This window comes from Haliaeetus albicilla, chromosome 15 (assembly GCF_947461875.1).
Source record: "Haliaeetus albicilla chromosome 15, bHalAlb1.1, whole genome shotgun sequence".
NCBI lineage: Eukaryota > Metazoa > Chordata > Aves > Accipitriformes > Accipitridae > Haliaeetus > Haliaeetus albicilla.
Genome location: NC_091497.1, coordinates 34,514,095 through 34,539,149, shown reverse-complemented (window position 1 = coordinate 34,539,149; position 25,055 = coordinate 34,514,095). Strand labels below are relative to the sequence as shown.

Sequence of the window (25,055 nt, the reverse complement as noted above, 5' to 3'; positions counted from 1 at the left end):
TGCCTCTCTTCCTTGTTAAAGAAGAAGCCGACACGTGGGTGGTAGGGAAGCTGTGTCCAAGCTTATGATAGTATTCTCCTGTATAGACAGATGCCTCCAAATTCCTCATTCTTGAAGGAGCTTTATAATACTAACCCATAAACTGCAGTTAACGTAGCTGTCTTAGTGTACTGCCTATTTCTGCTAGACAAACATTTCTTGTGGGATAAGATCATTTATCTGGGGTAGAAAAGTTTCTTTTAGTAACTATTATAGTTACTGTGGTTGCTGTATCGTGAGATCACCCACATGAAGAAAATGTTTATTGGATTGTTTGAGTGATTGCTTCCTTTCTTGCATTTTTGGCAAAGCTTTTCGGCACTGGAAGAAGTAAATGGACCAAAAAAGTCTTATTCACCTCCCCACCCACATTGTCAGCCATGATTATATCAGCCATGATATAATAACACATGTTTAAACATTCTGTAAGTAAGGAAGAATTTTAATGGGTGATAATGGTGGAAGCTTATGGTATAGCTTGTGACTAATTTTGCAATGGCTGTGGAAAGGGTATTAGATGGCTTAGGGAACTGAGTGTGGGCTCTGGATCATTTCATCAGCCAACAAAAAATAGCAGTGGTTTACATTCCAATAACTATATAGTGATTTATCTGCTGTAGGTTTCTCTTCTAGTGTGAGTGACAGAAGACCACAGCCATATCTAGCCACCCTGCAGGGGAGGCAGTAGGCTGGACACATAGGGAAGCCAACCTTCCCACAGAGCAAGGGTCTGGTTAAAGCTTTGTCTCACTGGGGCGTTGAGAAGATACAGAGGTTTGTTGAGGCGTATGCCTAGGTAATGTTTACACAGTGCTGTGAAGATATGAAGTGCTCTAAGAGTGTTGTCTTTGTTGTTTTGCATATGCTAGTAAATCTAAAAGGCTATGAATCCTGCTGCTAAGCTGATCTCTTTATTTGCCACGTGTAAGCTCAACTTTCAACAGTGTCCTCAGTAGCAGAATATTTACTTAGTCTGTAACAGAGACACATTGCTATTTGCTTTTCTCACTATTTGTACAGATCTGGTTATAAGAGGAAACCTTTCTGTGATATTCATCACGTTGTTTTTTGAACTAATTTTAGGGCTGCTCCTCAGTTACAACTTGGCTTTCTGTTCTTTTTCCATGCAGTGAAGAAATGTACGAGGACCAGCCCTTGCTCCTCTGCGTCGCAGGTTAGCAAAAAGCCCTTGCACAGAAAGGAGCTCCCCTGATGGTGAGTGCCCTGCTGAAGGGACAGGGGATGGGATATCGCTATGGCTCTTGCAATAAGGCCCTTGGCCACGGGCTGCCTGTCTGCTGCCCTGCCCAGCACTGACATGGTGCTGGAGGAATGAGGCTGTGCTCCGGCAGATCTCCCTTGCTCCCACGTAGCAGAGGTTCTTGCAGAAGATTCATGGGCAAGTGGTCCAACTGCTGAAGTTTAGATACCCAGGCTGGGAAACTTATCTCTCTGGACTCCCTTCAAAGTCAGTGAAGAGGAATAGGTCCTCTTACTCACCTCCAGAGGAATTTGTTCCCTTCCAAGTACTAGGCAGCACACTTTTTGCAAGTAGGTGGTATCTTAAACACCTAATTTCGCTGCTTAGAGTTAGTGAAATCAATAGCCCATGTATGTACCTACAAGGCAGATTTCGTGCCCTGAACCTGAAAATTCACATAATTAAGATCTAGGCGACAATGACCAAACAAGCAGTTTGCTGGGATGCTGAGTCATATGTATACTGTTATTACATGATCTTTATTGATCTTCATGGGTCACCAATCAGTTCCAGCAGGGTGGCCAGGGCAAACAGAAAGCAGCCGCAAGGAAGGCAGATGTTGGGTGACGAGGTGCTACTGATGTTTATCTGAATTCCATTTTATAATAAAGTCTCTAGGAGTCGTATGCCTTGGGACTCCTGGAGGCACTCAAGTTACAGTAAAAGTCTCCAGCAGCTTAAGAGCTCTCTTGTAAGAATATCTCTCTTTAAATGATGGACTTCTTTTTCCACTGCTTTGAAGCTACAGATGGGCAAGAGAAGAAAGGGACTACTTGTAGAGCATTAGAAATCCACTCTAGCTTTTGTCACTTAATAGAAGCCTAGGCCTGTGTGCTAAAAAACTACCAAGCGCTTCCTTTCCCACTCCACAATTAAATGTCCTTAATGCGACCTCCGCTCCTGCAGTGCTGGCAGAGGTCCTCGTCTGACATCTCCCCATCCATCTGCGTGGAGGGAAGAAGTCAGAAGGGATGTCTGTACCTGGGAGCACAGTATGGAGATTCCTCAGCTGGTGGGGACACTCCCAAGCCATGTGGACTTAGCAGTTCAAGTCCCAAATCATGCTGACTGAATTCACATAACAGTGCATCTGAAACAAGGGTTGTGAAACTGGGTGCACTGCCATGTGAACACGGACTGCTTTGGGACCTGAGCGATGTCATACCCAGATACCTTCCTTCCACCTCCACAGCAATTCTGGTTCATATTAAGGGGTTCTCTCCAGGCATTCTAGCTCTTTTAAGGCTCTGATTGAGATTTTATCCTGCTTATGCAGCATAGCACACCCCTAACAGACTGGATATTCTGGCCCTCAGGGACAGGGAGAAATCAGAGTCTGACCCTTGCGTGAGCGGTCACATGGTGATTGTTCATCTCAGTAATGAGAATGTTCCATCTAATTCTGCTCTGTGTTTTCTAGTTCTTCCTAGTCACCTCCTTTTCAACATTAAACAAGAATAGGATTATGACTGAGCATAATTTTTTTTTCCCCTGTGGAGAAAAGAAAAAGCTAGAACCAGTCTATAAATAGCTGAAATCTGACTGCCCTAATGAAAGTAGGCTTCATGTCTATATAAACCAGGCTCTTTCTCAGTAATACTTAGTAATAATTTCTGTATAATCCACAGGCAAGTCCACATGACAGAAGGTATTGTTCAAGGTGGAAATTGCCTGTATCTGCACCTCTGTAGAAGAGAAACAGTTGTCAGAGGAGTGCATAGATGTGACATCAAACTTGGCATCTTTGATCTTGATCACAAACTTGAAGGGTGAGTGAGGTAAGACATTATATAGCCAGAACAATGGTCAAGGAGGACAGCATGCTGCTCATTCCAGTATTGACTTTGTTACAGCTGAATTAAAACACAGCTTGGAAGCAGGCTGATAGAAACTAAGAAAAAAAACTCCACAAAAATGAAGGTGAGGAGCAGGAAGAAAATGGGGAGAAAAATCCTATACTTAGGAAGCTGCTGCAGGAAGTTTAACATGTTAGGAACTTCTCCAGAAGTGTGCGAGTCATTTGAGATGAATTCTCACTTGCAGAGAGACCTCATTCTGGTCTCTCCTTATGTTCTCATGCTACTGCCTACATAAGGAAAGACTCAGACCTGAGGAGCACAGCAGTTCACGTCTTTCATTACACCAAGTTGTTCCATTTTTTTTGTGAAAAGCTCTTTCTCTGCGCCCAGAAAAAGCTACTGAAATTTCTAGGAAGTGGGAGTACTTTGTAGGACAGCTGCCTACGGGCGTGAGAATGCAAGGAGAGCCTGACAGTTTTTATTTCTAGAAAGATCCTTCTGGCCACTGTTGTCACTGCCATTCTCTTCTCTGACAGCAAGGGCAAATATGACCATGGCTCTGACTCCTGGGCATGGAGCAGTCTGCCTGCATCCCCACACTCCAGTGGCTTCATGCCATTAACCTAATTGTATCGGACATTGGAACCAGTGCAGCCTTTGACTTATATCTCTGACTGGTAAAACTACATTAAACTTTGTAAAATTGACCAATTCAAAAAAGTTTTCTGTGGACACCTTTATTAGTAATTAGATTAAGGAACAGATTGTGAATCTACTGAATTTGGTGCGTGACTAGGCAGCAGCTGGCTTATTAATGGAAGAAAAGATTTAAGCAGCTTGGCCCATAAAATGAATGTTCACATGACTGTGTTGTAACTATAGAGTAGAATAAAACTGAAATCAATTAAGAATTCAAATTTTAGTCATCAGACTGGCATTCTCACCTCTTCCCATACAGCAAGGTCCACTCTGTGTATGTGCATTTTCCGCGTGCAAAATCCGAGGCATCTGCAAATCATGGAAAACTGAAAATTATTAATATAACAAAAAGGTGCTATTTATAGAAGCTTACCACATATTTATTATTTACAGTTTTTCATTCAATAAACACAAGCCTTACAACAGAAGGCAGTGATGAAATACAGTGGCATCGTCCTTCATTCCATGCTGATACCGTTATCAATGAGACTTTTGCTTATTTTCTCCAAATGGCTTTCACAGTAAATAGCACTTCTTAAAGGGACACTGGCAACCTGAAGTGCATTTGGTGTCAGAAATTAATTCAAAGTATTTTCAGATAGTACAGTCACTCATGATTCCTGTCAGTTGATGCATTGGGGTTTTTTTTTTGCATTCAGCTATAGCTCTTGCCTCCCTTGTCACCATATAAAAGATGTATACAAGCTGAATATTATTAGTTCAGGCTATCATCCTGTAATGCTGAAGTTGAGGTGACCTTAGCCAGAAACTCCAGCTGGTGCAGGACCATGCCCTAACCAATGTTGTATGCTCCACAAGGAACAAACGGCAATGTGTACACGAAGAAACCATGCCCAACCTCAAGATTTTCCATCCCTTTCAGTTAGAATAATCCCCAGTGTTACTTGTGGTTACACTAAACAAATAATTTTCCAGGAAAAGTAATTTTTTTTACAGTGTCTTCTTGAAGTTCAGACATACTAAATTAGACTAAGTAGTTTGTCCCACTGAGATAACATGTATATAGTGTGGACTAGCTCACACACATAAGACATTCTCCTTCTTGTAATAAGCAATAGTATTGCTTGTTAAAATGCAGTTGCTTCACAGAGATGGTACATCTTCCCCTTCCTGCCCCAATCCACAAAAAAGACACCCAATAAAACCAGTCAGGACTATGAAACAGATTGATTCAAAGGAACAGAAGGGATTAATGACATGTAGAGCAAGGACAGCACAATCCTAACCCCAAGCAGAGCCCAAGAGAAAAGAGCTGCCTGTGAAGCCCACGAGAGGGTTAGTTTTGCTGCCTGTGTTACACACAATTCATTTGCAAATGGCAATGTGAAATTCCCAGGTATATTACGATGAAAACCAATACACAGAAGTTGTTTTCCTAACCTGTACTGATCTTGTGCTAGTGTGTGCCAGATCCTTGACTGACATGAATGTGTGTAAATCCTTTGAATTGGCTTATCTGTACCAGCTCAGGGCCTAGACTTTAAGAGCTATGCCTATACTGGTAGATGAAACAGGTCCATGGCACCATGGAATGATGACTAGCCTGCGATTGTCCACACTGGCTACATGTTTTTCAGCAGTTTTAGCTTGTATCGACTAGCGCTCCATCAAACAGTGCCCATCACAATTTGGGCAACAGCACAATCTTTCTAGCTGGCGTTAAAGACAAAGCCAGATATTCTGGGGGAAAAAGAGAATTTATTTAGGCAGATGTAATCCATGCTATGTGTGTTGCCCTTAGAGCCCAAGGCCCAACCTTTCACTGCCTGATGTACCCGCACATATGTAGGCTCACGTGTGACTGGCTGACATGCACACCACCTAATCTAAACTGTTCTGCAGCTTAGTAGCACTACAGAAATAACTGTTGTAGTACGGTGTGTGAGAACAATCACGGGGTAAACAGCAAGATTACATCAGATGTTTGCACTTTTATTAAAAATAAAATCGGAGAGCAAGAAACAAGGACCTTCTCCCCTTTGCCCCTGGAGCTTTCTATAGGCTTATAAAAGTAAGGACTAACGATGCATGAGCATCAGAAATTCTTTTCAGAAATAAATAGCCTTCTGAGTTTCTAAGCAAGTTTCTATAAGCTGTGTCTCCTCTCTGCTTTGTGTAAGTATTGAAATGAATTTGCTGTCTGCTAAAACAGTAGAGTTCTCAGCATCTGACTTGGCGCTTGGAGCAGAAATAACTCCCATTGATCTCATTGATGTTGGCTAACAGCCAACATGGGTTTTCTTCAAAAGCAAATCCTGAGTTCATAATCGTGAGTATTCAGCAGTTTGTATCCCACTACTGAGAGCTACTTCCTCAGTCAGAGAATCATCCCATGAGAGCTGTATGTCCTAAACACCTTGAATTCTGAACATAAAAATTCACATTGAGCTGCTCGGAAATAAGATATAAAAATATTCATTCATAGGAAGTATTGGGTGAGTAATTTCTTGTAGTAACAATTGAAAACTCACTTTTCATTCATGCGGTGCCTGGAGCTTGGGGAGCTCAGTGCTGCTGCAGGGAACAGCCTTCAAAAGGCTTTGCAACCCCAGCTATGTACCACCGGTGACTACCCCCTGTGCTGAGACTGGTGGGAAGCAGCGATCACCTTCTCTTTCCTTTGCTTATCCACGGCTGAGCCAATCTAGCTGCATACCATTAGTAAAGATTTACATAGCCTTAGTAATCTCTACAGTTTTATCTGAGAATGCCACTACACCTGGGAGGTTTATACGGTTTTATACCTTCCATGTACGAATCAGTGACACACAGAAATGCCTGAGCCCAGCGAATTGTCACTTAAATGCCTGACTCCGTGTAGGTGAACAGCTCACCATAGAAGCTGGGGGTGAATTGAAATGGTCAGGAACCCGATGGAGGAACTGGAGGTCAAGGCTTCCATCTAGTGGTAAAACGGAAAGGTGCAAAAGGAGCACGTCATGGGAATGAGGGTGAACTGAGACCTTGTGAACATCCCCCTTCTTCTTCCAAACTGTAGCTGGCTGAGGAGATGAGCAAGAAAATGAAAGGAGGAAGAAAGCCAGGCAACCCACAACATCTCCGAGGTTTGGGACAAGTGATGTCGTTCAGGCGAGAAGGGAATCCAGTTCACCAAGGTGGGTGTTGTCTTCTACTGAAAGCCAGGCAGGACGTTCTGCAGATGTCCTGGCCATAGTCGGGTGTCCTGCGTGAGCTGTGAGCCTGACCCATGGCCTCAGGCACGGCAGAAAGCAAAGCCTGGCCTCTGCATGGTAATCTATATTTTAAGATGTCATTTTTCAGAAAAAAATATCTCTGTCATGGAGGGTGAGGAGAATGACATTTTCCAGGTTACGATCATTCTCTCAAGAGCTCTTGATAATCATTTTTCTCTCATATGGTTTAGAATTGTAATCTGGCTCATAATCAGTTCTGCAAGGATATGCCAAAGAGATGGAACAAATAGAGCCTTTCTTGGAAACTGTAATGACATTATACACTCTGCAACAGCAGTGAGCTCTGTAAAGAAAGAGGTCTGTGACCTTGTGGAAGTTGCTTTTGTAAGATTAGCCTACTGCTTTCCCCCTGACTCCCCCCCCTCCCCCAAAAAACACAACCCACCCAGCCACCACAGAGCAATTCTTGATATCCCCAGGCACACCTCCAGACATACTGTGGAGGAATCTAAGTGCATATTTCATAAGCACATCAATAGCCATAACCATATTCACTATGCAAAAAATGAAGAACAGTGACACTTGAGTGATAAAAGATAGTATTCTGCATACTGTTGAAGTCAATAAGGTGAACTGAAGTGAATTAAATTGAAATATCAACTCAGTTTCTGCTGCCTCATGTTTTCAGACAATTGGATTTCTCTTTATGCAGGAAGAATTATGGATGATCGATTGCAGTTCATTTGCACTGCAGCAAATTCTTCTGGATGTTCCTGTTGTATCCGCTTAGCTCCAGTGGATGTGTTAAAGATCCTCCATGAATGCCTTGCTGACTGTGTTTTGACTCGGAATTGCAGTGACCTTTGCTTGCTGCCAGCTCTGGCCATGACTTGATCTGTTATTTTGGCCTGTGCACTTCTGTAACTACCACAGTTTCCTGGAGATGCTTTTTCTTAATAATGGTTTTAGAAAAAAATCACAAGAGGAATGCTGGCTACCTCAGTCCTTTCCATTCTGATGGTCCCCTTCAGTTTGCACTGATGCTCAGATTACAGCCCTGTAAGACTCAGCTGTTTCAGTTCACATAAATATTTCCTTCCATTTTAGTCATCTAGCTTCACTTCCCTCCTGCCTGACCTGGAGGCCTCAGAGAAAAACATCATTAGCACCTCTGTATTTTGCCCACCTTGGTTCAAAGGCACATGTTCTGCCTGATTTCAGGTTGCAGGTGTAAATGTCCATGTTCCTTTGAGCACAGACTAAGCTGACTTGCAGGCTTTGTGAATTTAATCAGTAGCTTAACCTGGAAAGTGTCATTTGGCTTTGCAGATTACTGCAAACATCTTGCTAAGCTGCAAACCCAGTTCAGCTTACCTGCCCCCCTGCACCTACGTCTCAGTGGTTTTTCTGACCTGACTGAAATCTTACCCAGGTACCTTTCCTGAGACTTTTCAGGTTGCTTTAAGAACATGAGTAGATAAAGGTTTAGTTATTTTTGTCTTACTTCCTTGAGTATTATTGGTGAGACATCTCAAAGTTTCTTAAAACTTGTGAGCCCACTGCAAGCAGCGTTTACTCCAGGGACACCTCCAGTGTCCATTTTTGCAAGTTGCCAAAGCCTTTTGGAATCCAGGTATTCCAGGTATCCAGCAGCTACCCTGTGCCCAAGAGCTGGGTAGCAAGTCTACTTAAAACTTCTGCACAGCCACCGCTTTAGAACAATAATTTTCCCCTCATATTTAGGTCCCACCTAGTAGGTCAGCTACAGTGGAAGATGATGTTAATGGATTGAAAATTCCTGGGACGATGTAAATTAACTCTCTTTGCCCCTGCAGATAGCCACAGCTCTAAGGAGTGTATGATTTGACTGTTCACAGTGGGTATAGGGGAAATACTTTTTGAAGTTTAGATTGAAAGAGGTAAGCGAGGCTGGACAGCCACTTCTTCCTCTCTTTCCCCCACCCTTTAAATGTGTCTTTTTGAATGCACACTGGCAGGGCTGCGTTACAAGAGCAGTGGAAGAGTAGGTGGGAAGTGAGTAGAGGCAGAAGATCAAACGAGCTGAGGAGAAAGAATTCACGTTTACCAGCAACAGTATTTCCCGTTAAAACTGGCAAATGAGCAAGTACGACACGGAACCTGAATTCTCCCACTTCTTTACTGACCACTCAGAGAGAGGCAACAAAAACTGCTCCTGCCAATCCTGGTTAATAATCATCCTGCATATTTTGGTTGCTCCCCTTCAGAGAGCTACCTGTTATTGGTAAAACCTTCTCCATTCCGACTGTGCATGGAGTGCTAACAGCAGTTGTTGGAGCGGACAGCCGGTGGTGTGCACTCATAGTAGTGATGGTTTTGTAGGACTCGGTCCCTTGTAGGGTGTCATTGCAGGGGTAGCTGGTGTATGCTGAGAGGGTCCTGACTGGCTCCTTGTATTCCTTAGCATGACCAGAGTTGCTCCCATTGGAAACTGCTTTTGCAGGTGCTGAAGGAGATGTACTAGGAGATATGTTCAAGAAACATATAAGAAAGAGAATAATTCCTTTTTATTAATTACATCACGGCAGCAGGGGCAGGGCAGGACCACTGTGTGTTAGGCTGTATACAGATATATTTTTCCCCAGTGACACTGTGATCTGAGCAGAAAAATAGTTACTATGCTCAAAAAAACTACTGGGAAGTGCTCAAGAAATATTTCTTCTCTTTCTTTTCATCCTGCCTAGTGCTTATACGATACCTCACTTGTACTGAGTCTCTCTTTCTCAGATATCCCAGCCAAACTGCTCCTTCTTTACTTCTGCAGTTAAACTAGTCTTTGCCCTGTTTCATTGGGTTAGCAGAGTAGGAAGGAGATAGAAATGCGACGTAGGGATCCAAGGGTCCCTACCAAAATGTCTGTAGGTATCATGAGTGGGCCTTGCCTGGAGATGACTGATATGGTCTGGCAACTCTGTGGCTTACCAAAAGATCCAGACTGTCCCCTCTCATAAATCCCCCTGTGGACTTCCTCTGTGGGAAGGATAAACAGTGTATTAGAATTTAATTGGAATGAGAAACAGATGATCCAGTTAAAGATCAAGACCGACAGGTCCTTTAAATGTTTGTCTTCTATAAACTAATTTGAAGAACTGCTGCTTACAACATCCATTCCTCATTGAGCTATCATGAAGGAATCTTAGCTATTTGTCACATTCTCCTGGCAAAGACTTTATCAATGGGTGATGGATGTGACAGGCAACAAGCTAGACATCACAATAATTCTTCAGCCATCTTTGGAACAAAAGACTCAAGAGGAGAGACAATAACTAATTCAACAAAGACTAACAAAGCTTTGAAAGGTCCTAACAGTGTTTCTACTAAAAGGACATGAATTCTTCCAATAAAACAAGCAAGGCCAACTGGTTGTCCCTTGACCCTGTGTGACAGAAGACAAGACAAAGTTCCCTTGTCAAGCTTGTCACAGAGATGGAGTTTTTCATGACAGCAGGGTTATTCGAGGAAACAAAGGGAAAGAGGAGGCCAGATACAGCAGGGGATAAGTGTGGTAACCTCTCACCCTCTGAAAATGCTGCCAGGCAACAGCTATAGAGATAGCTCTAAAGCAGGGGCTGTTTCACTAGAGTGCATTTTATTGCTTTGTCATAGGATGCACACAAAACTTTTCCCAACAGTGATGCCAGGATAACAAATTTAAAAAAAAAAAAAAAATTTACTGAGGTCTCATTTGTGTAATCATTTCCCGAGCATTTCTCTGTACATGAATGGCATTTCTTTATCTTCTCATGCCTGATAGGAATGCAGTCACTGCTTTGGTTGGTCCCAGTCAGTGCTTATGCTGCAACAAAACCTTTTCAATGAATGTAAATTTTGCATGCAGTGAAAATTTATGGAGAATATGCAGGGTCTAAGTCAAATGGAAATACTTAGATTCAAATTTAGATTAGATGGAAAGATGATGCTCCAGATTTACAAAAAATTCTATTCATCCTCTGACAAGAGCCTCGATTTTCTGACTCAGCTGGTTTTGCAGGTCAGCGTTGCCTGGGTGACAGCACGGCTCAAGCATGTACCCTTAAAAAAAAAATCACAATTAAATCTCACATGAGCAACGCATCTAGATGTCACTGCATTTACATCTAAATCAGCTCAAACGAAAATCTTTGTCTTCATTCTTGGGAAACTGCTTTCTCCAGTTTCATGCCTCAGAGAAGCAATCATAGGTATTTCAAATGCATGGTATCAGAATACTTTCCTTGCTTATACTTTCCCATACTTTGAGAACTTGCAGAGAGAGGAATAATATCGAGCAGTTGCTGATAGCGGTTCCGGGGAGGCAGAACTCCTCCATACTCTTACCTTCATGGGCTGAAAGAGAAGAAACAACCATTCCTGAGGATTCCTCTTTGCTTGATAATGAGGTCCACCCTTCTTCCATCTTCCCTTTTAGTCAATGAAAGGTAGGAGTCCTGTGATATTGCACCTCTAATAGTGGATGTTTCTTGCCACCCATCAAAAGCACTGACATGCAGCACCTGATCTATGGTTTGGGAATACCCCACCATCTAATCTTTTCAGGTATGTGTGGTCTTTGAAACAGTGAGTGTCACGACAACCACCATATGCAGGTATCAAACCTTGGGATGTTACTTTTCTTTAGTATTGAGCTGTGGTCTCAGCATTCCTGCATTTGTTGATTTTCTCTTAAATCTCTAGGAGACTGTGTGGGCTTTTTGTGTGTCTTTGCAGAACTTCAAGGGAACATATGAAGTGGTAAATAGCAAGGGACTAGGGAGCAAAGTGTAGATACCTGTTGTGATGAATTGTTGTTCTCCTCTGGTTTGGGGTGTTTCAGTTCGCTCTCTCCAAGCAATCTACTCTCTTATGTAGCTATATAGACATAGCGAGTTCAACAGAGATTGACAGCTGTGCTTTAGTTTCTGAATTATCTAAAATAACACAAGGCTCAATAACTTCACTATCCACTCACATATTTTATAAGTGTGGGTTTTTTTTCTTTAAAAGCAAAAAGTGTTTTCACTTTAACTTCTTAAATATAATAAAATATATTACCCTGAATGAGATACTACAGCTTGATACAACTTTATGATAGAGAAAGAATACCTTGTCATCTACAGTTTGTCAAAGGTTTTCTTTGGCATCAGAGCTTTATTTTGTTTGAAGGATGATTTGACATTCCTTTGTATCAGTCAGGGTGAAGTGTAACTATCAAGTAGGTAGATTTCTTTGCATGAGATCATGTTATTCTAGAGATAACAATGCATTTTGACAAATAAGTTATTGTGAAAAACTTCAAAGATTAGTGATTTCCTTTTAATTGTGTTTACCTACAGACCTGATTTTATGGGGTTTTGTTCAACTGTATAGTTAATTTAGTTAAACAGAACGCATACATTGCATTTTCTAACTTGATTTTCCTACCTAGTCATGATGGCTCAGGAATTGCCAGATTGCCAGGGCTAGATAACAAAAGCAGTTTGGGGAGTGATTGGGTGGTGGTCTGTGGAACTTAGATCACTCTGCTAGCTGCAAAGAAAAGAGAAACGTTGAAAGCAGTAATAGAAAAAAAGGTCACTTAAAATAAAAAACTTTGAATAAATGAAGTCATATTCAAGTAGCCAAATGAACAAATAAGGTATGAGCATTGCCTTGTCAAAGTTAGTAATCTTAGATGCCATTAAGTATTTAGTGTGGTCTATTTGATTAGTGTGGTCTATGTGATCTGCTTCTCACAAGCTCCTTGTTTGGGAGGTCTTTATTTATGATTTAATAGCTGTCCACGAATTTGGTAGTTTGAATTAACAGACTAAATATTCTTCTTCAACCATATTTGCCATTTGATGAGTGTCTTTGTTCAGGAGGAAATAATTATTGAATAAGACCCTGGTTTTTAATTACCAGCCATCTTAGATAACGGTAGCATATTCAGTCCCCAGCAGTAACACTGGGGAGGAGAGCTGTGATCTATGGTGGTTGAATTATAATTGCTCTGCTAGTTACTTAAATAGGGACACTTACAGGTGCATGGGGACCAGAGTTTGACTGTAAATAAATAAAGCACTACTCAGGAAACATGTTTCAATGCAAATGCCTTGTAGGAAAATATTTAAAAAAGACATAGGGCATTCCTCTTCTCACAAAACACACTAGAGACATTGGTGACCTTTAAATATATCCATTATTTTGTCCTGTAACTTTCTAAATCCATGGAGCTATTTAAATTACAGTAGAAACTCTGAAGAAAACAAATTAATAGTCATTTGTACAATAGGAGAGGAAGATTGTGTATTCCCACTGCCCATAACCAATGCATAGAATAAAATATTCATGTCTGAAATAATTGTAAATGACCTTTTATTACTCCAAATGAAATTCTAGTACATAATACAGCTACTGTATTGTCTCATGCATTTATTAATCCTTCCTTATTTTAGCACCATTGTGAATGATGGGAACCACACATATGTTGGCACAGAATGAGTGTCGCCCAGCAAGCGTTTTTAAAAATTGGGAATGAACATGCTTGAAATTGAGAACCTTCTTAAGAGCCTGAAAGCTTTCTTTAAATTAGTGAGATGTCAGCATATGTTTTAAGTACTTAGTTGAAGCAGGATAGGAAAATCTATGGCCCATATGAAATGTTTTTCAAATCACAGTGTATATCATCAGATTTTCTCTTCACAGATGTATCTTTTTCTGTGGTTTCATGGACAGAATCTTGGGGGCTTTTGGGTCTTGGTTGGTTGGTTTTTTGTTTGTTTGTGGGTGGGTTTTTTTGTTGTTTTGGTTTTGGTTTTTGTTGGGTTTTTTGTTGTTTTGGTTTGTTTTTTTTTTTTGCTTTACCCTGTAGCTCTTTGTAAGTCCAGATGAGCTTAGAAATCAATCTGCTATTGAAAGGCAATGTCTGATCCTATAAGCAGTTGCTCGGTGGAGTTCCCATTGACCTTACTGGCTCAACTCTGTCAATAATTCCTTGAGCTCCCACTGATTTTCTTGAATCACAGGTTTTGTGACTATGAGGTCACTTAGAGTGCATCTCTGAGGCTCACTGGTATTGTATCATGTCTATAACCAAAGACCAGTATCCTGTGTAGCAAATCTAAGTAATTTTTAATAGGGTTATTCTGGAACAATCTCATTTTCGTAACTTAGTAAACACAGTGTCTAGAATGGCTGTGACAGACATTTACCTCACTCATTCAGGACAATAAATTAAAATCCCCTTGTAGCCTTTTGCTCTGAAAATGAAGTCAATCTGTGGATGGAATTATTATTATTCTGTGCTAGTACTGATGACCAGCAACTTTCTCCACCTCAGACATGTAATTCTGGGGAGAGATCTCATCTTTTTTCATAGTTCTAATAGTTTATGTTAGCATAAAGTCAACTTAATCTATTACCTAGCTGTAGATTGGAGTAGGACTTTGGAGATAATCAATAATGGAATACCTCTATACAGGTACTAGATCTCAAGCAGCTGAGCGTATTTCAGAACAATCTCTAGGCTGCTCTCAGCCGCAGTGGGAATCGTGTCTATGCTAATATTAGAAGGCTGAAAAAGTGGCAAAAAGTTAGTTTGCCTCAATTTTTAGTTATGTTATGAGAACGTTTCAACTTTAGCTATAAATAAAATGAACAAAGTGCATGTTTTAAGATGACGGTGGTATATGTTTAGTACCCAGTAAATCAGAGTTCCCAAGGGAATGGATGCAGATTTATATTAGAACCTACCTTTCCTGTTGAGATCCTACAGCCCTTTGGATGCTTAAAGCTTCAGTTGGCACTTCCAGTGGCATTAGCAGAAATTTGCTCAGTAGAGTCTGCAGGGTGATATCCGTTGGCTTTCAAAATAATTATTTTCTCAAGCACTCAGTGCTTGAGGAGGATGAATTACGAAAACTCTTTTGAACATGGTAAATCTGGACATTCCTGCTTGCTTTTAAAAAGCTGCTGATTGTCTTAGTCATGAAAACTGACCAAATTTGCTATCTGCTTATCTCTAAAGCATACATCATGTTGTCACGCAGTCACAACAAATACTAGCAGCGCTCGAATATGCCGATAATAGTCAACGTTCTCAGTAGCTTTCAGCCAAAAACCAGTCATCAAACCCACTGTATTAAATGTTCTTGCGGTAATCTAGGAGAGGAACTAATGTGGCAAGATACAAAGTCATTGGTTTCTGCCTGCAGTATTTTGCCGGGTGGGTACTTTGGAAGAGTGTTTTATTTTACGGCATCCCTTACACAGGGCATCTTTGTACTGAGTGTAATAGAGCCTGACATCCGAATCCACTGCGTTCCTGGTAGTGCTGTGCTATCAGGTAGCCGCAGCCTTCTCCCGGTTACCGTCGGGTGAGACCCAGAGCGGCTTCCTTCAGCAGCTGAACTCCCCTCCCCCGAAACTATTGCTCCCCGCTCGGGCTTTGGTCCCCGCCGAGGCCGATCCCGCCGAGCCCCCGCCAAGAGCGCATCCCTGCCAGCCGCCCGGGGCGCGGCGGAGCGCGGCAGCGGGTCAGCACCACGGACAGCGCCCGGGCCCCGGCCCGCCGGCGCGGGGAGGGGACGGAGCAGCGCGGGGCAGACGGGGGAGAGGGAATTTCTGCGGGGATGCCGATGGGTTGTGTGGGGAGCAGCGGTCAAAGGAAAGGTCAAAGCATGGTATTTGACCTCCTGTGCTCCACGTTAAACGGCGGAGAGGACAAAGCTGTTTCACTGGCACCAATGGAATAGAAAACACGCCGCGGCGTTGCCATCGTGCTCTTCACGGTGCGCTAGACGGGAAGTGCTTTGTGCAGCAGTAGGGGCTTCTTCTTCTCCTCGTTACAGTAAGTGGCAAAACTGTCTGTCTGCTGGGGGCAAGAGTAACAGCTGCCGATTACCAGATCTAGGGTTAAATTAAGGAGCTGAAAGAGAAAACGTATAAAGGGGAGGAAGTGACACACCATGTTCAAAAAGATCCATTCTATATTTCACCCCAACTCCCACCGAAGAAAGGTGACAGATGACATCCCTTACTGTGATGGCACAGGTTCTGTGGTGAGATTGATCCGCAGCACTTCTATGTACATCCTTGGAGGCGAGCAGGAAAAAGTTAGCGAACCACTAAAAAAATGCAGAAGTACAACCAGCATCGACTCTTGCTTCCAGCCAACAGAGGAAGACAGAGACTGGATGTACTCTAAGACTCAGGACTGCTTGAAGTACTTACAGGATCTGCTAGCCTTGAGGAAAAAATATCTTGAAAACATCAATAACTTGAAATCCATGCATATGGCTGCAGATTCCCCAACGTCCACAAAGTCATCCAAAACTGGAAAGAAGTCTTTTCTTCCACTTCCTTCCAAAGAGTCTTCTAAGGTAATTCCTAAGAACTTTTGCCATGTGCTTGGTCCTAAGCCATGAAGCAATTAGCTGTATGACCTATGTTGATTTTCTGTTTTATTGGTCTCAGCCAGTTGTCTTTTTACTGTTACATCATTTGAAATGCTGCTAAATACTTTCAGATTCTTTCTGAGTAGTGTGAAATTAAGTATGAATGACTGGTCATGGAAAGAAATGTCTATGCCTATGTTTGGGGGGCGGGGAGAGAAAATAGGAGAAGGAAGGAGGTATGAGAGTATGGGAAGTATCTGAAAACATGTTACAAAAGAGAGAGCTGTTCTTTCAATACTCTGACAGGCTCCATAAGTGCCCTAGAGTTCTCCACTATGGTGATTTATAGCTGTTAATGACTGACAAGCACAGTAATCCCTAGGTTTACTGGCAGTCTTTTTATTGGCATAAAATTACTTACACAAAATAATTGTAAATTCATTGAAACAAATAGGATTTTTTCTGACTGGTCAGATAGCTCGTCAGTGCTACATTTAGCACCAGCGCAAGCTCTGTGGGTAGGTTGTAGGGCATGAGGAATTCTTAAGTGTTCCTTTCATTGTTCATTAATGAGTTGGCAGGTCATTTTGAGACAGTATAATTCTTCACCCTTTACTGTAATGATACCACAAAAATAAAACTGAAATGTCATCTTTGATGCAGACTATTTCCATGTATCCTAGAGAGAAAAGCATTGCAATGCTTCCTTCTGGTTGCAGTTTATAGATTGTATGTCGCTAGACAGTTCAGTTGTTAATTTGCCTCTGGACTTGATTCAGTGAGGACAAAGGAAAGGGTTGCAGCAGGTGTAGTGATCTGTTTAGGTAACACGACTGCAAACATGACTTTGACAACAGGCTCACAGGTTGCCCAGTTCAGTCTTTAAACTGGATAATAATGGGGGTGGTGGGAAGAAGGGATATGTGGCTGACTTACGGATTAGGCCAGGTAGACCTTGCCAAAAAGTCATTGCCACATTTAGATGTTGTGTCACAGCGGAATGTCAGAATGGCTGAAGCTGAGCTCTGTTGCAGGCATTGCTTAACCAAAGGACAAGGCTCATGTGTTTAGGACTAGATAGCACATTTTTTAATTTTATGTTTTGATCTAATACCCATTCAGTCAGTGGGATTTTTCATTTGGTTTTATTAGGCTTTCTGTCATCTTTTTAATGCTTTGAACGGTGACTCTCAGAAGCTAGGAATAATAGTAGGAAACAATACTCAGCTCAGTGGGCTGGAGAAGATAGATTTTTATAAAGACATTACTATCTAGGGCCAGGGAAATGTCCAAAGAGAATGACTGAGATACAGGAGAGTGTCCTGGTGGTGCCAGGAGATGAATCTCAACACTACAGATAGTCTGTAAACTGACTTTGTGCACTGTCACATAAAGATTGGCTTGAGGCAGGGGAGATTTACAGCATGCCAGTTCCCTGATGAGCTGAGCAGCAATGTAGCGGAGCAGTACATGACTAGCCATCAGGCAGGTGGGAAAAAATGAGTGCAAAAGGGTACTAAAACCACGGACCAGGAGGCTGGGAGATAGATTCTGCACAACTAGGCTTCATGCAGGTTTGTGAATTTCTGGGATTTGCCACTGAAAATACCACTTAAGAAAAAACGCCAAAAGCTTAACTTGGGTTTGGCAAACAAGTGACTCTCCCATGGGCTGAGGCGAAGAGTGCTGTCATCTGACTGTGGCCAGCTAGCTCTTACGTATGAACAGCCCTGGTACTGGCTGGCGTGCTGACTCCGTAAGCAGTCCCCTTAGGAACAGACAGGGACATCAGCAGGATATGCCACCCATATGAGTCATTCTTGCCAACACAAATGGCAGGGTCACAGCTGCACAGCCCTGGCTTGGCAAAAATTAAGGAGAGAAGCAGGTCAAGAAGGTCAAGAAGACTTCTAGAATAGCCAGAATACTCTGGTTCCTAACTACAGATTTTATGTTCACAGATTGCAGGGTTCGTCTTATCACCAGGCTTGAATGGTTTTGCCCCTAACTACCTGTTTGTGTCAAATTACCTGTTAGTGGAAATTCACTTCTTTCTCCTACCTGCTACATGATTAATGGTAAGGTACTTTGTCCAGACAACGCTGTCCTCATGGGAGGTTTAATCCAAAGATCCCTGGGACCTGGACCACAGGCTGACTGTGGATTCAAAATTTGCCACTTGGATCTAGTGAGAGAAAAGAATAGAGAGGTGGGTTAGATGCTGGAAGTACATAGGCATTTCTTTCAAATGCCTTTTAACCAATAAGGGCTTAGTCATAATAGCAGTCACTATTTTCAGTAGATGTGTGGTAGCAGCTATCTTTTAGCACTTCTGAGGATGTCAATCAACCCATAATGTCAGGAGGGGAATAAGCTAGCTCATCTCTCTGCCTCCACAGAACAAGGAACAAGCTGGTCCTTCAGAGATGTGATACAGTACGTGTCCTTTGCTTGCATGTTTGAAACCCAGGGTAGCAATTTTCTGGCTTTGGTATTGCTGCCTGGCAATACACCTAGCTGGGACTGGCAGGGAAAATATATGGCCCTTCATTAGGTAGAGCCTGGCAGGAAGTATTCATCCTATATGGACCTACAGAATTGCTAACTGAGGCTTTATGACTGCTTCAGCATTTATAGAGAGGCATTTGCTTTTTTATCAAGACAGGCTCCTAATTTTAAACCCCGTGGCTTTCCTGTGGGAATTATCACAGTGTTGAATGATTCATATTTTAGCACACACGGTCCTTTTCCATTTCAAAAAGACTTTAGCAATTTAGATCTGGATTCATTTCACCTAACCTAGGCATTTTAATAAGGTGCTTAAATTAGTAACCAAGTTACCCCACAATCCCTTTGCAGCTAAGAGAAAGAGCTGCCTGCAGAGGGGAATTCAGCCTACCTAAGGCCTGACTCATCTTCTGAAGGTATTGGAGCCCTGCATTAATTACAGAAGGAATCCTGCATGACTACATTTCTAATGTGTGTCTCATTAGGTGCCTATTGCTAGGTAGAATAAATTTGGCCACAAAGCCCAGCTGTCACTTAGCTGCCTAATTAAATGGCCTGATACAGGGATTCTGAGGGATTTTATAACATCTGGCTAGCAGTGCCCAAGTGGAAGGTGTTTGGTGTTGAGCATATAACAAGATGGATGTTTGTTAGACTGCTGTCCAGCTTTCTTTGATGACTACAAGCTGTGGAGCTGTCTGGACCGGTGTCCTTTTCTGACAGCTTGAAATACAGAATCAAATACAATTTTTGCATCTTCCTTATACAGTTTGCTCATTAAGAAGTCATTGTGCCCAACCCTTAGCTAACTCTTTTTTCCCCCATCTGATCAACAGGCATTCATGGAGAGAAAAGGCCCACAGTCCAGTTCAGATGTAAGAGAAGCAATAGCTTTCTTTGACTCAGTTATTGCAGACCTGGATTCAGAGAGATGGCGGAGAGTTCCTGACGTGGATCTGCCAAATGTGGATGTTGATTTTGATGGTGCAGTATAAACCAGCCAAAATATGATTATTTTTGGTGTGCAGAGGGTAGAGGGAGGAGTGGCACTGTAAGACATAAACATTGTTTGTTTATTTAATAGACACAGTTTTCCTCCAAGTTTTGCCTCCCAAATCTAGGACCATTACATGCAGTATGTGAAACTACAGTAACACATTGTTTGTTCCCTGTTGAAAGGGTGAAGCTGTTTTATGTGTGGCCATTACATGAGCAAATGTAGCATGTGTAGTGCTGGAATAGTGCTTGCTTTCTGCTCAGGGCTGAACACCACCCTTGCATCTCTACCCCGAGCTGTCTTTGGAGGAGAGCTATAAAAAAGATAAATTTTTCTTCATCTGGTTTTCATTTTTCTCATTGAGAAATGGCTGGATGTTTTCTCTCCAACCAGCAAAAAAAGAAGTCATTTAGAGATTAGGCTAAATAATGGTATGTTTGCATCAGAAAGGATGGGATTACCTAACTAAATGAAGATGTTCCTATCTGAGCTCATCACCTATCCTGTACAATCAGTGGAGAGAAACAGACATTTGTCTTAGGCTGAGGTAGATATCTGAAACAGGTCAGATAAGCTATGCCTTAGAAGTGTGTATAAAGGGACTAGCTCTGACATATGTATTTACACTGCAGGCATTGAAATACTAGATAAGATGAATCCCATCCCAAGCGACATCTTGCAGTGAAACCAGGTTGGTTTCTCGGCATTGCCTCCAGGAAGGACCCAGCAGGCACCCTGTTCTCTCACTGTGCATGTAAAAATATCACTGGCAAATTGTTAATGCCAGATTATCTTCTGTCTTTCAGTTGCTACCAGCACAAGCGAACACAGTTTACATTCAAACTGGATCCTTCGTGCTCCCCGGAGATACTCACAAGATACTGCCCAAACAGCAAAGGCTGCAAACCAGTCTCAAAGAAACAGCCAGCGGAGAACCACTGGCTCGATGAAGAGGTTGGAAAGATATCCCATGTACTTGCCCAAAGCTGTGGAAGGGGCATATAGCACTTTAAAATTTAAGCCCAAAACACATAAGAAAGAATATTGAAAGAATATTCCCTCTTCATCTGAAGACAGAATGCATGAAAAAGGGCATATAAGACTTGTTGGGTTTTTTTTTTTACCTCTGATCCATCTCTTACCCTCTAGAAGTGACGTATGCAGTCACTGAAGGTTCTTTGTGTGGGACGTATTTCAAGCCATGGCTATTCCAATGTTGGACTCATATAAGGGTTTAACTTATTGATTTCATTGTGCCTAACAATACTGCTTTGTCATTCAGCTTGGGGGGAACTCCAGCTTGACAAGCCTTTTTTCTAGTGCTGTTATTGAAAGCAATGATTCAGAGATTGCCTGGTGCAGTAATTTTTCTTCTGACTCCAGTGCTGCAAAGCAGTTCAAGCAATTCAGTGAATATGTTGGAGCTTTTGCACCAGTGTTTCCAACTTCAGAGTAGTGAAGTAGAATTTCCTCCTGTTTTCGCTTGTGAAAATTTGTATGTGCCATCATTGACTCTGTGATCTGAGCGTATACAGAAGCACTGAGGTACAAGCGGGCTGTGCGACCGGCAGAAAAAGCTGCAGGGAAGGAATCAGCATTAGAAAGCTGTGTTTGGAGGAATTCTCCAGTGTGTTTTGGAAAAACAAGCTGTCTTGTACTCTGCTTGCTATTGGGAATGGTTCTGTCCTTGGATACAACATCAAGGGATTCACTGCATGCAAAAATGTATACAACTTTTTTCATATGGTTACACCACCTGCTAGTTTTCATGTATTTTAACACCCAGTTGCCGAATGTGGACATCCCAGTGTACATTAGTAAAGCTTAATGTCTTGGAGAAGAACACTTTGTGAATAAATTGGAGCAAAGGTTGTTCTCAAGGGCAGGAGGCAATTTGCAGACAAATCCACTGCATCAGCTTTCAATTATACCCAATATTTGGAATTCTGCTACTTCATCATTAAAGACTATATATTGGGAAGAATGCAGTCTAGAAGTCAGGCTCTTTTGTCCTGGAGATATGTCTTCCATGTGATACTTGGAATTGTTAAGACCCATACTCTGCCTGTTTTACTGATGTACAGCAGTGTAAAAATGCATAGAAAGTGAGAAGGAGAGAGCACCCTGTGGAAATACTCACCTATGGCCCTTCAGATAGGGCAATACCGTTTATATCACGTCTGAGCCACATCCCCCAGCTCTTGCTTTGTCTTAAGAATTTGCTAATATGTTTGGGATCAAGCCTTTGCTTACTCTGATTTTTTTCATATCGTGTTCCATTGGTGGTTCACTGTGACAGATGGATCATGGCAGCGCTGGTATGACCAGCTGGCGATTCACTGGTGATTTCTTGTTTCTATGTTCAGTAGTTTTTGTGTCCACAGGCTTGGATAAATTTCCAAAGGCACTGGCCACCAATATAAATTTGATACATCATAACCTCCATAAACCTTGTGCCCACCACACAGAACATTTGGCAGGTGGCAATTCTTGCTGATTTGTGTTCCTACTCTTTGGGACTGAGTTATTCAAACAGCATTTCTGCCACCAGGTGGAGGTACCTATCTCAGATCTCGCTGATCTAGGACACTTTCTGTCATGAGATAGGAGAGTGCCAAAACCCCATATGTTCCTCCATTCAGAGCTGGCATCTCCTGTTCGATTAAAGCATTTCGTTTCTTTTTCTAGTGGTGTTCATGAAGGGGAGGGAGGAATTATTTCTGTAGCACTTTAATTCTGGAGGTGCTTTTGCCGCTCTTTGTCTAGTCTGTATCCTCTTGAAAATGACCATTTTAACCAACTTCATTGGTACACATTCATGAAGAGTTTAAATTAAGGTCTAGGGGCTTTTCCCCTGCTGTCGGTGCTTCTCACAATTAGTCTGCATTCTTTATACAGTGTTGCTGCTTTTGTGCCTCTCCAGTCCTGTCCTGACTGCCCTGAACTGAACATCGTAACTTTAAACATCGTCTTTAAAGCTGTTCTGCCTTTGACATGGGATCATTTAAGGCCACTCAGCCAGGTCGGATAGCCAGAACACAGCATGCTCCAAACACACCCCTCGTTCCCGGCATGCCTCAAGGCTGCGGCTTTGTGTATGTGTGAGAGAGGGGGGACAGTGCTCAAAAGTATACATTTTTGGCACCCTGAAACCCCTCTCCAAGCAGAATCTCATGAAGCTGCCAAGGAACTGAGTGTGTGGTCACCTTTTTGCTACTAGAACCTGCAGCATGGATGGATGCTGACAGAAAAGCTCACTGTCTTTTTGAGTTACTATAACAGAATTAGGATGTGCATAAATAAAATACTGGTGAAAGAAGAAGAAAAGGATTCCAACAGTGTTCTGTCCTGGGCTGCGCTTTATGTTCATAGTGCCAAGGTTTTACTCATTGGAGTAGCTGATCTTTGTGCTATTGTTTTAAGGATGCACTGCGATGTGCAGAACCACACTGCTTCAACACATTTGACCTTCCCTGTGACTTCTTGTCTGTCCTTGTAAACCAGAGGTATCTCTGGTCATTGGGCTGTGGCAGAGGTTAAGGGTCTTCCTGCTGTCCAGCACACAAACTCCAGTGTGAAATATGTGTTTGCTTTTATGGAGAAGAGACAGGGGGGGAAATAAGATTTGTAATTTCAGTTGGGATTCTCTGATTTTTTTTTCTTCTCTCCTTTTCTTGAAGCTCACTTCAAGCCTGTTATCATCTTAGGAAATTTTAATTAAGTGAGTAAAATAAAGCAGTTTTTCTCTGAGAACATTTTCTACCTCCTGTCCCATAAATGCAGGCATCTTCCTTCTTCTAGCATATTAGTCCTTGTACGCTCCTCACTGGACACGGCTCAGCTCCAGCAGAGTTATGGCCTTAGCATCTTAGGGCACAACCTGGGGAGGTGGGACCTGGGGGTTCAAGCCCAGAAGCCGGGTCTTGCGCTACCTGTGCTAGAACAGGGCAGCTGAGGAAGAGGAAAGGGAAGTATTTCCATCCCCTGTGTTAGCTGCCTCCTCAGAGAAGGGTTTAGTGTGGAGGGCAGCACGCTCTGTATTGCCCCAAGGCAGAACCATGCCCCTGCCCAACACCGGCTGTCTCTAGGCAGCTTTCCACGCAGTCCCCAGGAGCAGTGGGTTGCCCTACAAAGGTGTTCCTTGCTGCTCGGAATTGGTCCCCCAAGGGCTTTGGAGGCAGAGCTCTCTGCACAGACACTGAAGGGACTCTCTCTGCCCTGGCTAGGCGCTCTAAATGACCTGGCTGCAACAAGCAGTTATTTTCAGGCGTTGCGACATTGAAATGAAGCACCTACTCTAGGTGCTCTCACAATGCAAATTGTACGGAAGAATTATTCATGACAGGCAGAGCTCTGTCTGACCTAGATCCCTTGCAGAGCTTATTAGTGAGCTCTTTCAGTCATGCCCCCAGGCCCTGATAATGAAGTGCATCAGCTAGGAGCTCCATCGATCAAGGCCACTGTGTGCGAGCGTTCCCCGCAGCACTGATCCCTGAAAGCTCTTTCCCAGAGTGCACTGGCGTAATAGGCAAGATCTTTAGGAGACCATCTCTTATTTTATTGTTTCAAATCCGCCTCGGCTGAAGTACTGGGGTATTTCAGGTTCCTCTAGCTAGTGCCATTGCTGAGCACTAGCTCCGAAGGGGCTCTGGCTATGAATTTCTGTGACACCGCATCCACAGCTGTCCGTGAGAAACTAAACACACTGTGTACAAGAATCCAGTGACTGAAGATAGATGAAGTCTGTTGAAGAAATCACGTCCTGGGGGATTCAAAATCATTTTGTCCTTCTGTGCTGAGCAGCTCAGTGTAATCATGATGCACGTAAGTGAGCTGAAATTGTAAGCGTCTGGCAGAAGCAGAAGAAATATAGGCAGCTAATGGAAAGTTGGCAGCTGGACAAGATGTACACTCTGGTTTGAATCTTTCAGTGCCATAAAGTTACAGTGAAGGCAGAAGGTGTCAGCACCGCATTAAGTAATGCAGGAAGTCCTCCAAAGTAATGCATAGCAAAGATACATAGTTATCTGCTGCTCCAGATTGAATGGAGTGTATAAAAAATATTAGATTAGCACCTAGTGGATGTCTTCAAAATTTTCACAGCTGTAGAGTCAGTCTGTAGTTCTGCTTGGGCAAATGCAGGAGAGTGCGTGTTACGTTTTCCTGGTGGAGCAGGTCCACAAG

At 42.6% G+C, this 25,055-nt stretch overlaps 1 protein-coding gene across 3 annotated transcripts in view; it reads left to right on the top strand.

The window, feature by feature from the left end:
* The window catches only part of C15H13orf42 (chromosome 15 C13orf42 homolog), a 36,374-nt gene extending 12,569 nt beyond the window's left edge, over positions 1-23,805 (top strand). Inside the window, exons 3-6 of one of the 3 annotated variants that reach the window (XR_011327947.1) lie at positions 1,170-1,254; positions 2,929-3,069; positions 6,818-6,935; positions 20,678-20,789. Coding sequence is in view for 1 of the 3 variants with exons in the window: in XM_069802749.1 (XP_069658850.1) it covers positions 15,938-16,351; positions 19,711-19,858; positions 20,678-20,919 (804 nt within the window). In the remaining 2 variants the exon portion in view is untranslated. Of the gene's footprint in view, positions 1-1,169; positions 1,255-2,928; positions 3,070-6,817; positions 6,936-7,686; positions 8,050-14,799; positions 16,352-19,710; positions 19,859-20,677 lie in introns of those variants that run through there. The other 2 variants (XR_011327948.1, XM_069802749.1) reach the window with 2 other exon arrangements.
* The last annotated feature ends 1,250 nt before the right edge of the window (positions 23,806-25,055 follow it).